Source organism: Hirundo rustica, unplaced genomic scaffold (genome assembly GCF_015227805.2).
Source record: "Hirundo rustica isolate bHirRus1 unplaced genomic scaffold, bHirRus1.pri.v3 scaffold_392_arrow_ctg1, whole genome shotgun sequence".
In the NCBI taxonomy this organism is placed as follows: domain Eukaryota; kingdom Metazoa; phylum Chordata; class Aves; order Passeriformes; family Hirundinidae; genus Hirundo; species Hirundo rustica.
Window position 1 is genome coordinate 1 of NW_026690437.1, and position 14,738 is coordinate 14,738.

At 57.5% G+C, this 14,738-nt stretch overlaps 1 protein-coding gene across 1 annotated transcript; it reads left to right on the top strand.

Moving 5' to 3' along the window:
- Window positions 1–70: 70 nt before the first annotated feature.
- COL9A2 (collagen type IX alpha 2 chain) lies at window positions 71–8,570 on the top strand (the record flags this gene model as incomplete). Its single annotated transcript, XM_040054063.1, has 21 exons — window positions 71–124; window positions 494–547; window positions 1,122–1,175; window positions 1,300–1,353; window positions 1,431–1,484; window positions 1,640–1,693; window positions 1,885–1,938; window positions 2,148–2,201; window positions 2,553–2,597; window positions 2,740–2,793; window positions 3,051–3,104; window positions 3,178–3,231; window positions 4,249–4,320; window positions 4,411–4,446; window positions 4,588–4,632; window positions 4,746–4,778; window positions 5,189–5,335; window positions 5,694–5,748; window positions 6,479–6,667; window positions 6,795–6,872; window positions 7,752–8,570. Coding segments are annotated over 21 exons (1,500 nt in total), but the record flags the coding sequence as incomplete, so codon positions are not given.
- Between the last annotated feature and the right edge of the window lie 6,168 nt (window positions 8,571–14,738).

Sequence of the window (14,738 nt, forward strand, 5' to 3'; positions counted from 1 at the left end):
CACCGGGACGGTGCCACCACCCTGCAGCTTCACCGGGGATTGTCCTCACGGATCTCCTCACCCCCCTCAGGGACACAGAGGCCGCCCCGGAGCCCTCGGAGAGCCCGGCAAGCAGGGAGAGCCGGTGAGTGTTCCGGGAGGATCCCGGTAAGATCCCAGCAGGATCCCGGCAGGATATCAGTAGGATATCAGTAGGATATCAACAGGATCCCAGAAAGATCTCATCATGATCCCAGCAGGATCCCAGCAGGATCCAGGGGTGGCAGTCCCTGTGGGGCTGGACCCAGGGAAGGAGTTTTGGGAAGGGAAGGGAAGGGAAGGGAAGAGGAAAACGGGAAACGTGGGAATGGGACAGCAGGGTGTCCTTGCCATGGTGGCTGGGCCACCTGTCCCTGTCCCTGTCCCCTGCTGGCTGCTGGGTGAGCGCTGTGCTGTCCCCAGGGCGCTTTGTCCCCCCTGTCCCTCCAACATTCCCTTATCTCTCCGTTCCCAGGGCCCCAAGGGAGACGTCGGTGCCTCTGGAGAACAAGGAGTCCCAGGCCCTCCGGTAAATCCTTGGTTCCTCTTTCCCCCTGTTCCCCAGGCGCTGCAGGAGCTGGGGGTGGCCTCTCTGTCCCTGTCCCCACACACCAGGGAGGTGACACCGGCGTGTCCCCGCTCCCGGGATTGAAGCAAAGCCTTCATCCCATCCCTCTCCCCGCCATGGATGCCACCACCTCTCCCTCGGGAGAGCTCCATGGGTTGTTCCCTGGGATAATTCGGGATAAATCCCTGCTGTCCCCTGAGTCCCGCCTTGCCCCAGGGTGGGAGGAATGAAAGCCCCTGGAATTCTCGGAGCACTTTGAAGATGAAAAGCAATTACTGGGCTGAGCCCTGCGCGCCAGGAAAGGGCAAAACGGCTTTGAAGCCCGGAGCTCCTGCCCAGGGAAGTGGCTCCAGTTTGGAGTTATGGAACTGACAGCTGGAAAAGCACCTGGTGGGAGGCTCTGGAATTAGGAGGGACTGGAATTCCTCATGTTTGCTGTTGGGTTTTGCTGTAATTGCTGCTTCCCCCCTGGGCTGCTCTGGTTGTTTTTTTTTTTTCCCCCAGCTAAACTGGCTGTGGTTTCCTCTCCCTGCAGGGACCTCAGGGCCTCAGGGGTTATCCTGGCACGGCAGGACCCAAGGGTGAGACGGTGAGTGCGGGCGGATCGGGGCTGCCCACCCCACGGGGAGCGCTCCCAGCAGCGTCCCCGCCGTGCTGGGCCGGCCCGAGGACGGGTTGGGGTGGGACTTGTCCTCTCCACGCTCTCTCCGCAGGGTCCCGCTGGCTACAAGGGCATGGTCGGCAGCATCGGAGCAGCCGGGCGGCCGGTGGGTGCCCCCTCGCCCCTGGGTGCTCTGGGATCGCACTTTGCCCCGCTCAGTCCTTGTTCTCCTCTCTCCTCCAGGGCAGGGAAGGCCCCAAGGGACCACCTGGGGACCCTGGTGACAAGGGAGAGCTGGTAGGTGACCCCCCAGTGCCAGGGTCCCCTTTTCCCCCAGCTCGGCACCATTCCCACGTGGAAAAGTGTCCCTCGTGCCCTGGAGGGACATCTCCGTGTCCCAGCTCTGTCCCCCGCGCCAGCAGGACACTGACACTTGTCCCCTCCTGCTCTAGGGTGGCCGTGGCATCAGGGGACCCCAGGGTGACATCGGCCCCAAGGGGGAGAACGTGAGTACAGCTGGTGGCACCTGGGCACGCGCCCCTCGTACCTGGCGCTGCCATCGCCTGTCCCTGTCCCCTCCCGCACGCACCCGGAACGTTCCTTCTCCCTTCCCGCGTGTTTTCGTCCCCACCGTGAGCCTTTGAGTCCCTTCGAGGTGTGTGGCATTGTCACACCGGTGACTCCTGCCCCTTTTCAGGGTCTCCCGGGCATCGATGGCAAGGATGGCACCCCGGGGATCCCGGGACTGAAGGTGAGAGGGCTGCAGGAGCCGGCACAGGGAATGCCACCCGCTGCTCCCGCCGCTGGGAACAGCGGGAATGGCAGAGGGGACAACCAACGTCCCCTGGCGCGGCAGCTCCTGCCCACGGGGTCACGGGCAGTGTCCCCTTCCTTGGGCAGGAGACCCCTGCCCACCTGTGGGCACCCCACCGCTGGTGACACCCCCTCTGTCCCTCGCAGGGTGGCATGGGACAGGCCGGACACCCGGGAACGCCGGGACACCGGGGACAAGCTGTGAGTGCAGGACACCCCCAGCCTGTCACCTGAGGGGTGACACCCTGTGCCAGGGGGTGACAGGGCCAGCACTGCATGGGGACACCGAGCTGTGCCTGGGGGTGACAGGGCCAGCACCCTGTGGGGACACCGAGCTGTGCCTGGGGGTGACAGGGCCAGCACCCCGTGGGGACACCGAGCTGTGCCTGGGGGTGACAGGGCCAGCACCCTGTGGGGACACTGAGCTGTGCCTGGGGGTGACAGGGCCAGCACCCCGTGGGGACACTGAGCTGTGCCAGGGGGTGACAGGGCCAGCACCCCGTGGGGACACTGAGCTGTGCCCAGGGGTTGATCCCAGCTTTGTTTCCTCAGGGATTGCCGGGCCAGCCGGGAAGCAAAGGTGGCCCAGGTGACAAGGTGGGTGACACTTCTGAGCATCCACCCCGTCCCCGCTGTCCCCTCCCTGTCCCTACTGTCCCCTCCCTGTCCCCGCTGTCCCCTCCCTGTCCCCGCTGTCCCCTCCCTGTCCCCGCTGACCCGCCTCTCTGTCCCTCCACAGGGTGAAGCGGGTCCTCGGGGCCACCCCGGTGTCACCGGTGCCCCAGGGCAGCTTGTAAGTACCGAGATGTCGCCGTGTCCCTCCCGGGGACAGCCTCGGGGCTCAGCTCTCTCTTTTCCCGTTTTTTTTTTTAATCCCTTTTCCTGCCAGCTAAAAGCTGGATCCGGGCTCTTCATCCCCAGCCCGGGATCACCGCTCCTGTCACCGCCCTGCAGCGGCCACAGCGACAGGGCCACCCCTCGCTCGGGGCGGGACAGGGAGCACACGGTGAATCCCGTCTTTTGGGGGATTTCTCTCTTTCCCGTGCTTAGGGCGAGCCCGGACCTCGGGGCGAGCAGGGCCCGCAGGGTGTCCCCGGGCTGAAGGTGAGCTGGGGACACCGGGGCGGGGGGTGGCAGTGCCAGGCGCGGCTGGCGCTGACCCCGCTGCTCTCTGCAGGGTGACAGGGGCGAGCGTGGCCTCGTGGGGACCCCCGGCGAGCAGGGCAGAGCGGTGAGTTGTCCCCAGAGCCGGTGAGTTGTCCCCAAAGCCAGGCTGGGACATGGAGGGTGCTCTGAGCTGTCCCCAGAGCCAGGCTGGGACGCCGAGAATGCTCTGAGCTGTCCCCAAAGCTTCTCTGGGACACGGAGGGTGCTCTGAGCTGTCCCTAAATCTGGTGAGTTGTCCCCAAAACTGCTCAGGGACACAGGACATGCTCTGAGTTGTCCCCAAAGCCACTCTGGGACATGTGGGATGTTCTGAGTTGTCCCCAAAGCCGGTGAGTTGTCCCCAGAGCCAGGCTGGGACATGGAGGGTGCTCTGAGCTGTCCCTGAATCCGGTGAGTTGTCCCCAAAACTGCTCAGGGACACAGGACATGCTCTGAGTTGTCCCCAAAGCCACTCTGGGACACAGAGGGTGCTCTGAGCTGTCCCCAAAGTAGGTGAGTTGTCCCCAGAGCCAGGCTGGGACATGGGACATGCTCTGAGCTGTCCCCAAATCCAGGCTGGGAGGTGGGGGATGCTCTGAGCTGTCCCTAACTCCAATAATTTGTCCCTAAATGTGGTGAGGTGTCCCCGTATCCAGGCTGGGACACGGGGGTTGCCAAGCCCGGCTCAGCGGGACACAGCCCAACCTCCCCCTTTGATCCCGGGGTTAATCCCGTGCCCATCCTGCTGCTGGGGGATTAGGGAATAGCTCAGGGATTAACGGGACCCCAGCTGGGACAGGAATTTCCTCCCATCCCAGGAGAGCCCAGCCCCTCTCCAGAGCTTTCCTGTGCTGGAAAAACAGCCAAAAAAAGGGGTTTGGTGCTTTTCCCAAGGACAGGAATCCATCCCTGGAAGATTAAAGCTCTTGGCGTGGTTTCTCCATGGTTTTGTGCCCTGTCCCCCCTCAGGGCTGGGATTTGGGATGCTGGGATCAGCTGGAGGATGGGGAGCTGCTCAATGCCTTGGGCAGAATTCCCTGATGGGAAAAGGTCTTTCCATTTCCTCTTCTCACTCGTTTTCCCATATTCCTTGGATTTCCAGGGCCCAAAGGGAGAGCAGGGCCCACCAGGCATCCCAGGAGCCCAAGGCTTGCCTGGAGTCAAAGGAGACAAGGTGACAACTCTGGGGACAGCAAGGTGGCTCCTCGGGGACGCTGCTCTGAGCTGGGCTGACCCCACTTTCCCCCTTTTTCCCTTTTCCCAGGGCTCTCCAGGGAAAACTGGCCCCAAAGGCAGCATTGTGAGTACATCCCAGGCTGTGGCAGGGGTTTAGCAGAGCTGGGTTTAACAGGGCCGGGTTTAAGGCCCGTTCTCCATGGATTCCCCCCTCATCCCAGAGGGTGGGGGTGACTTTGGGAATGTTCCCATCTCTTCCCTTTAGGGAGATCCCGGTGTCCACGGCCTGGCAGGGCTCAAGGGAGAGAAGGTGGGTGCTTCCAGATGGTTCCTGGGAATGCTGGGGGATCCTGGCGTTAGACCCCAGCTCCATCCCCAAATTCCTGCTGTCTCCTCACTGCCTTTCCCGTGTCCTCTGTCCAGGGGGAATCAGGAGAGCCGGGACCCAAGGGACAGGTGAGTGATGGGGTTTGGGACCGAGGAGGCCCCAGAATTCTGGGGGGGGGTTTGTGGGATCCTCCTGGTGATCCCTGGAGCTGCTGGGTGCTGAGGGAATCTTTTCCCTGGAGATGGGGGCCAGTGACCACGATCAGCCCTGGATCCAGGCTCAGCTCCTCTTTGGGGTTAGAGCCTGGATCCAGGCTCAGCTCCTCTTTGGGGTTAAAGCCTGGATCCAGGCTGAGCTCCTCTTTGGGGTTAAAGCCTGGATCCAGGCTCAGCCTCTGGGCTCAGCACTGGATTCGGGCTCAGCCCTGGATTCAGCCCCAGCCCCGTTCGGGATCCAGCCCTGCCTGTGTTTTTTGGGAGATTTTGGGCTCTCTGTGCAGCCCTTCATTCCCCTCTCTCTCTCTCCATCCCTCCTCCAGCAAGGCATCCAGGGAGACCTCGGCTTTCCCGGCCCCTCGGGGGATGCAGGAGCACCGGGAATTCGGGGCTATCCCGGCCCGCCCGGCCCTCGGGGGCTGCTGGGGGAGCGCGGAGTGCCGGGAATGCCGGGCCCGAGGGGCACAGCCGTGAGTATCCCGATCCCACAGCCCTCCTCATCCTCCCTGTGCCCTCAGCTGCTCCGGCTCTGCAGGAATTGCCTCTCCTTCCCGCCCAATTCCTCTGGGATTCCCTTTCCCGCTGTGTAGGGCATCCATAAACCGTCCCCATAGAAACCAGCCAGCGGCGGGGATTTGCAGGGTTGGGATTTTTCCCTAAAAACCTCACTTGGGGCTCAGATGCCGTGAGTGGGGTGGGTGGAGTGAGCCGAGCAGGGAGCAGGGTGGGAAGGTGGCCTGGGAAGCAGGGAGAGGATCGGGATTTGGGATTTGGGCTGGGAGTGGCTCTGGCGGGGGACAGGAGGAGCGAAATTCCCTTTCCTGGCAGGGCCGGGACGCTGGGGACCAGCACATCGTGGACGTGGTGCTGAAGATGCTGCAAGGTGAGGGATGAGCAGGGCCGGCACATCCCGTGGATCCCATTGATCCCATTGATCCCATCCCATGGATCCAGTGGATCCCATTGATCCCATGCCATGGATCCTGTGGATCCCATGGATCTCATTGATCCCACCCCATGGATCCCATTCCATTGATCCCTTGGGTCCCATCCCGTGGACCTCATAGATCCCATGCATCCCACCCCATGGATCCCATCCTGTGGCTCCCATCCCATGGATCTCATGGATCCCACTCCATGGATCCCATAGATCATATGGATCCCATCCCGTGAATTCCATCCCATGGATCCCACTGATTCTGTCCCATGCATCCTGTGGATCCCATCGATCCCATCCCATGGATCCCATGGATCCCATGGATCCCATTGATCCCACTGATCCCATTGATCCCATCCCATTGATCCCCTCCTGTGGATCCCATTGATCCCGCTCCATGGATCCCATCCTGTGAATACCATCCCATGGATTCTGTGGATCCCATCCCATGGATTCTGTGGATCCCATCCCATGGATCCCATTGATCCCATCCCATGGATCCCATTGATCCCACCCCGTGGATCCCATCCCGTGGATCCCATTGATCCCACTCCATGGATCCCACCCCATGGATCCCATCCCATTGATCCCATCCCATGGATTCTGTGGATCCCACCCCATGGATCCCATGGATCCCACCCCATGGATCCCATCCCGGCCCGTCTCTGCCCCACAGAGCAGCTGGCAGAGGTGGCCGTGAGCGCCAGGAGAGCCGCCCTGGGCGGGGTCGGGGCCGTGGGACCCCCCGGGCCCCCCGGGCCCCCCGGCCCCCCCGGTGAGCAGGGTCCCCACGGCCCCATGGGACCCCGAGGCGTCCCCGGAATCCTGGGAGCTGCCGGGCAGATCGGGAATGTCGGACCCAAAGGTGGGTGGTGGTGCTGGGTACAAACCCTGCCACGCCTGTCCCCACCCCGGAGCGGGCAGCGCCCTCCCGCTCCTCCTGTCCCGTCCGGGGCTTCCATGGATTCCTTCCCGCTTTTTTGTACCCACAGGGAAGAGAGGAGAGAAGGGCGAGCGGGGAGAAGTTGGCCGTGGCCACCCGGGAATGCCGGGTCCTCCAGGGATCCCAGGTGAGAGCTGAGGTGTCCCCAGCCCCGACACGGCCAAGTGGCCTCTGTCACCTCGGGGTGATGAGCACAGCGGCGGCTGGGGACCTTCTGATCCATCCCAAAAACCTGCCTGGGTTCATCCCACAAAACCTGCCCGGGTGCATCCCACAAAAACTGCCCGTGTTCATCCCACAAAAACTGCCTGGGTGCATCCTAGAAAACCTGCCCGGGTGCATCCCACAAAAACTGCCCGTGTTCATCCCACAAAAACTGCCTGGGTGCATCCCACAAAACCTGCCCGGGTTCATCCTGTAAATCTGCTCACGTTTGTCCCACAAAACCTTCTCAGGCTCATCCCACAAAATTTGCACATGTCCGTCCTGTAAATCTGCCCAGGTTCATCCCACAAAACCTGCCCAGGATACTCCCACAAAAGCAGCCCAAGTTCATCCCACAAAACCTGCACAAGCTTATCCCACAAACCCACCCAGGTTCATCCCATAAAACCTCAGGTTCATCCCACAAAACCCACCCAGGTTCATCCCATAAAACCTCAGGTTCATCCCACAAAACCCACCCAGGTTCATCCCATAAAACCTCAGGTTCATCCCACAAAACCCACCCAGGTTCATCCCATAAAACCTCAGGTTCATCCCACAAAACCCACCCAGGTTCATCCTATAAACGTTCCCAGATTCATCCCACAAAACCTGCCTGGGGCTCATCCCACAAAGCTCCCACCTGGACCATCCTTCCCTTCCTTCTCCCCCATCTCTTCCACCTTTCCCGCTCTCTGGAATTGCCCTGCCCACACTCCTCACCCTCAGCAGCAGCGTTCCCAAACCCCAATCCCGATTTCCCGAGCATCCCCTCTTTCTGAAGATCCCGTTCCCGTTCCAGGCCTCCCGGGCGTTCCCGGCCACGCTCTGGATGGCAAAGCGGGCGAGCGGGGCGTGCCGGGCGCCCCGGGCGAGGCCGGGAAGCCGGGATTGCCGGGCCCCGCGGGATTCCCGGGATTCTGCGAGCCGGCCGCGTGCCTGGGAGCCTCGGCCTACGCGGCCGCGCGCCTCACGGAGCCGGGGGGCGTCAAGGGCCCCGTGTACTGAGAATTCCCGATGGGAAAAAAAAAAATAATCCGCCCCCAAAGTGACCGCGACACCGCAATTCCGTGGGGAGCAGCTCCAGCGCTTTCCCAGTTCTTCGGAATGCCGGGATGAGGGCGGCAGCGGGGAGAACGCGGCCGTGGGAAGGCGATTTTGGGGTGGGGATGCGCCAAATGTTCCCGATGTCTTTTGGGAATAAAGGGCGTCCTCGAATCCCATTTCTATCCATGGGGTTCCAAACCTGCTCCCTGCGCCCTTCCCCAACTCCCCCCCCCCCGCCAAAAAAAATTGGAATAAATTTTTATAAATCCCTCTCCTTAAATTTTTATAAACCGTGATGTTTGAAGGAGCTCGTGGAAATTCCCTTTTTATCCTTCCCATTTTTTTTTTTTTTAAAGCCTTCTCTTTTTTAAACTGGAATTTTTCAAGCCCCTTCCCACCGCCAAAATCCCGGTTTGAATTATTTAAGAGAATTCCCAGCTCCGACTCGGTCACTCCCAGAGCTGTAAATCTTTGTACAATTGGGATAAAAAACCAGGAATGTTTTGTAACTGTGACCAGGAAAACGCCGACTTTTGGAAAAGCTGGACAATAAAACCAAGCCGGATTGTTAATACCTGGAATGACGTGCGGGTTTCTTTGGATCGAAGCAAATCTGGGGTGCAGATTTTTTGGGGGATGAAGCAACTTCATCCCGTAAGGAACCAGCTTGGATGCCGCTCCAGAGAGATTGAGACCCAAGTGTGGAGATGGAAAAGCTGGAAAACCTCCAAATTCCAATTGTCCCGAATCCCAAAAATCCCTGTTGGGAGAGGGGAAGGAACAGCCCGGCTGAGCCTCCCTTTCCGGGGAGATCCATCCCGGTCCTTCTCCCAGGAATTCCCTAGGAATTCCCGAGGTATTCCCGTTTAATTCCCGAGGAATTCCCGTTGTCCAACCCCTGCGGGGAGCTCCGCTCCAGCTGTGCCGCACATCTGGGACACATCCCAGCTCTTCCTGGCTTTTTCTTCCCCACGAGAGGGAGCTGCCAGCCCGTGGAATTCGCTCTTCCAGCCCGGGATATTCCCGGTAAACGCCGTTTTCCTTCTGGAAGTGGCTGGAGCATCATCCTCCGGGACTGGGCCGAGCTCCCAGCTTCTCTTTTTGGCGGGAAAAAAGGGAGAATTCCCTTCCTTTGACTCCCTCGCCACTTTTGGGATGGACATGGAAAGGCTGGAAGGGGCTGGGAGCTGAGTTTTGATCCTGGAGCAGGGAAAGGCACTTCCAGGTGGGATCAGGGGCTGAGTTTTGATGCTGGAGCAGGGAAAGGCACTTCCAGGTGGGATCAGGGGCTGGAGCAGGCAAAAGCCACTTCCCAGGACAGATCCTGGAAAAGCTCTGCTGTGCCTGTGGAGCATCCTGGGCATCCAGGAGGATTCAGGAATCCTTGGGAGCTCCTCAGTCCTGCACACAGCACGTCCCGAGGTGGGATGGGATGGGATGGGATGGGATGGGATGGGATGGGATGGGATGGGATGGGATGGGATGGGATGGGATGGGATGGGATGGGATGGGATGGGATGAGCTCCAGCACAGCCAGGGACGCCGCTCCAGCTGATCCCACTGCTTCCAGAGCCAGCACAGCTTCCCAAAAAGCGCTGAGGGCACGGTGAGGGAGCTCTGCCTCGGCAAGTGGCAGCTTTGACCTTCCCGATTCATCCCGCGCATCCCGGGAGGCGCCGCGAGCTGGGAATCCAGAGCTTGGCAAAGCCGGCGTCTGGGAAGATTAAAAAAGATCGGGAATTAATTAAAATTCCGGGAAGCAGCTGTCTGGAGCTCCTGCCTGTCTCTCTGCCACCTGCTCGTGCCTCTCCTGGGAGCCAGCCCAACCTCAGCTGATCCCTGCTCCCAGACATCCGAACCTCGGCATCCAAACCAGGCCCGGGCTTCCTTTCCCAGCAAAACCAGGCGGAATCTTCCCAAATTATCCCAAGGATTTTGAGGATCGGCTCCCTGCAGCCACAAAAATCTCCGGGAATTTGGAGGGGCGGAGCTGTCCCGCCTGCCCTGGATGGGATGGGAAAGGCAAAGGAAGGGAAAGGGAACGGAGGAATCCCTTTGGGATCGCACCAATTCCTCCTCCACACCAGGGACCTCCCGCAGGAGCTTTCCTTTGCTTCCCAGCTCCTTGGAAAGCTGTGGGAAAAGAGGAGAGGAAGAATCGGGATAAACGATAGCCTGGAATAATTAATTTAAATGGGCAAGGACAGCTTCCGATATTCCAGGTTGTTCCAACCTGGCCTTGGACGCTTCCAGGGATGTGGCAGCCGCGGTTTCCCTGGGAAATCCATCCCAGCTCCTTCCCACCCCTCCCGGGAGGAATTTTTTTTCCCAAAATCCCATCCCAAGCAACTTTTTCCCCCCCAAAACGCACTGTGTCCCCCTCGGTTCTCCACGGGACCATCCCGAAATCCCAATCCCATCCCGGGGACGTTCCCCTGGCCATGAATAATCCAGGAATACCGGGAAAGTTTCCCGGAGCTGCGGCATTGATGAGCCCGAATCTCCTGGAGCGGGCTGAGGATGAGCTCATCACCGTTTGTTCTCTCTCGGCAGCTGATTAACCGCTAATTAATTACGAATATTAAACGGGGTCTGCAACGCGTAGATGAGGACAGAGTTCGATATTGGAGGTGCCATAAAATTCCTGATTTTTATTATTCTTGGATTCGTTGGGTTTTTTTCCCCGCCTCCTAAAAAAGAGGAGGTTTGTTTTCCTGAAGTGGTTTGTCCTGCTGGAATGTTGTGGGAGCTGGGATAAATGGATCCCAAACTCCATGGAAACACCGGGAATGGTGGGACGCCTGAAGTTTGGGAAGCTGATCCTGCTTCTCCAGGAAAAACCAATAAAAAATAAAAATAAAAATAAAAATAAAAATAAAAATAAAAATAAAAATAAAGCAATTTTTGGATGCTCTGCCCACAATATCTGCAAGATTCCCGCAGAGCGGAGAGAGGGAAAGGAAAGTGACAGGGAATGAATTTCTGTCCTTTTCCATGGAATGAATTCTGTCCTTTTCCATGGAATGAATTCCATCCTTTTCCATGGAATTGGCTGCGGGAATGAGGCTGGGAAGTGGCGAGAGCCCAAATTAAAGTCAGGGAAGGGCAGGATGGGCCTGGCGGTGACAGGGAGGGACAGCGGGGACAGCGGCAGTGTCACACACGGCGGTGGCACCAGGCGGAAAACGGGGATGGAAAACACGGGAATCATGGAATTGTGGAGGTTGGAAAAGATCTCCAAGATGGTCAAACCCAAACTTCCCACATCCGTCCTTGCATGGAGCCCGTGGACAAGGATGCTGCTGATGGGATGAGGGCTGGGGAAAACCTTTGGAATGTTGGATCCGCTCCCTCTGGACCCATCCCAGGTTCCCCTGCAGGAAAATTCCTGGCACAATCCTCCCGGTACGGGAAGCAGGGAACAGCTGCCTCCTGTCTGTAAATGAAATAATATTAATTAGGCCTCTTAACGAGGGTTTGTTGTGGCGTTAATTAACCCCCAGGCCCTGGCAGAGGCTGCAGGGGGGCACAGCCCCAGCAGTTCCGAGGAATTCCCAAAATCCCAATTCCCAAGGTTCCTGCTGTCGTTTTCCCTGCGTTGCCCTCCATTCCTGGCAGCTGTCCCTGCTCCGGTCACCTCTCCTGGCTGCCAAAATTTGGGATGTGAGATCCTTAAACCTCTCTCTGCTGCCAACACCGTTTTGTTCCCATCTGTTTTCCAAGGGTTTTTTTTTCCAAAGGAGCTCAACCCATTCCGGCTTTGCAGCGCCGTCCTGCTCCAAAACCGTTCCTTGGGAGCAGCATCGTTGGAATACGGGAATTCCAGAGGGGTTTGGGTTGGAAGGGACCTTTAGGATCATCCTGCTGTGGGACACCTTCCGCTATCCCAGGTTTTTCCATCCTGGCCTTGGATACTTCCAGGGATTTGGCAGCCACAAGATGTGGGGAAAATTCCCTGGGATTTGTGTCCCAGGAGCTGGGAAGGACAGACACCATCCCAACCCATGGAATTCACCCTGGAATCATCTCCGGGTGGGAGCACACCCGACTCCAGTGTCCCAAGCTGTGCTCGGGAATCCTGAATCCAACACGGGATTCCCACGAGGAATGACCTGCGGGATTGGGATGCAGCAATTTTCCTTTCCTCCCTCTTTTCCTTCCTGCTTGGAACCTCTTCATTCCCGGTGTTCCAGGCAGGCACCGGGAGCGGCAGCGCCAGTGAAGAAATGTAGGGAAAAAAAAAAAAAATCCCAAATCCAGCAAGGATTTGGAATTTCGGAGGCAGAACCAGCAGCAGGAGCTGCTTCCAGCAGGATTGGGAAGTTCAGAGCTGGGATCAAGGTGCCACATCCAGGTGCTCCAGCTCCCAGGAATGGTGCAGATAATCCATGGATTTGTGTTCAATTCCAAGTGCTTTGGTCTCCCTGGGAGGGATAGGGTGTGTATTCCCAAGAAAAATTGGGAACTGTGCTGATAGTGGCCAGCTGATCCCACCTCCAGGAATTCCAGGTCAGAGCTACTCCAGGTTCCAGCAGCTCCATCAGCCTCGCCCTGAGCTCTTATTTTTTGTGGCAGAACATGGATTTTAAACAATCCCTTCCCGTTTTTTTTCCCGATTTCCTGGCAGGTTTCTGAAGGAACACACTGGGAGCAATCCCAGAGCTGTCCCGAAGTGCCCGGCATTTGCTCCAGTGATGTTTTCCAGGCGCTGAGAAGTGGCGGAATCAGGGAAAAAAAAAAAAAGAAATAAAATCAATAGTTACAATCCCAGCGGCTCTGTTCTGCCAATGAGCCGTGCTCTCCCTGCGGAAAAACCCGGGAGCGGCTTCGTGGAGGGGAAAAAAAGGGGAAAAAAAAAGGAAAGGGGGGAAAAAAGGAAAGGAGAAAAAAAAAAGGAAAGGGGAGGGGAAAGGGGAAAAAATGAAGGGGAAAAATGGGAAAAAAAGGGGGAGGAAAGGGGGAAATGTGGGGAAAAAAAGGAGGGAAAAAAAGGGAAGGAGCACAGAGCTTCCCTTGGTGACCCTCCCATGGCCTGAATTCCCTTGGGAAGATCCAACCCTGCCTCTCCAGCTTGGAAGCTGAATTTAATCACCTTTAATGGGAGAGAGGTCAAGGATTGCCCGAGAGGGGAAGGATTCCCAAAGCTTCCCGACCATTCGCTCCGTGTTCAGCTGGAATCGCCGCCGGAAAGGGCAAACGGAGCGATCCAAAATTCCTGGATGCGGCCTGACGCCCCCTGATCCTTAGGTTTTGAATTAAAGTGACATCTAATTAAAGAGACACTCGATTTATAATTTAATTTATAAATCCCAGGTGGGGGAAGGCACCGATTCCATCTTTTCCATCCCTCCCGCACACCTCCACTCTCCTCACGGGGAGTTTTCCTCTTGTTTTCACAGCTTGGAATATTCCAGGCTGGCAGAGGGTTGTTTCGGGGAAGGGATTGGAGCTCGGGGGGATTCGTTTTAGAAGGAGAAAATTCTAATTAAAAATATCTCCCAGATTAATTAATTTTTTTAAAATTTATTTTTAAAATTTTTTGGAGGGAAGATGAGCCAGCTCCTGGCATCAGGGCACGGATCCCGCTGAGGAATCCCATGGAATGCTCCTGGAGAATTCCTCAGGCGTCCTTCCTGCGGCTCTGGAATTTGGGAATGTCTAAAAGGTGTTGGTTTGGGGTTTTTTTTGTGGGATTTTCTGCAGCTCCAGCATGGATGGGACCAGCGGGATTTGGGGATGTGGAATTTTCTCTCCGGGAGCTTCCAGCCAGGAAAAAAATAACAAAAACAAACCCAAAAAACAACCTGGATGAGCAGAGCTCCTCATCCTCCTCTGCCCATCCCGAGGCTGTCCCAGCTCCCGCGGATGCGGCTGTGGGAATTCCGGAACCCTAAAACCACGGAATTAATGAGGTGTTAATGAGCGAGGAGCCTCCTGTCCTGCTGCTCTCTCCCTGTTTTTTTTTTTTCCCCAAAAGATTCCCAGTGGGAACTCCAGCTCTCTCTCCTGGTTTTCCCTGCTGCTCTCTCCCTCAGTGAAGAGCTGTGGGGGATTTTTGGGATCTTTCCTTCCGGGGAATGCAGGCAGAGGGGTCGGGAGAGCTTTGGAAAATCCCCAAATCCCTGTTCTGGAGGAGATTCCAGCGCTGGAAATTGGTGGCAAAAAAATGCTTGGGAAATGAGGAATTCTCTCCTCAGGAACACCCAAAAAAAGCCGAGCCTGGCTCAGGGATTAAATCCCAAATACAGAGGGAAACCTTGGGAACTGGAAGAATCCCAGAAGGGTTTGGGATGGAAGGAACCTTGAGGATCATCCCAATTCCATGGGCAGTGACACCTCCCACCATCCCAGGCTGCTCCAAGCTCCGACATTTCCAGGGATGGGGCAGCTCCAGATCCTCTGGGAAGCTCCGTGGGCTCCAAAGCGTTTTTGATCCTCTTCCCTCCCTCGGAATCCGTCGGGAAATCCAGCAGGATCCGTTCTGCTGCCCCAAAATCCCCAGGATCATCCTGCCGGGAATTGGTCGCTCCAAACATCCCAAAAAACCCCCCTCAGCTCCCTCCCGCCGCCTTTCCCCACTTTTATTTTGGATAAGCCCAGCCCAGGATAAATTAAAAAATTGAAGGATAAAATAATAAATTATCCAAGGGCAAAGTGTCTGGGAAAGGGAAAATCCAAATAAAAAGCAATGGGGAGCATCAAATCCACACGGGAGCGGCCGTGGGACATCAGAGACCCCGCC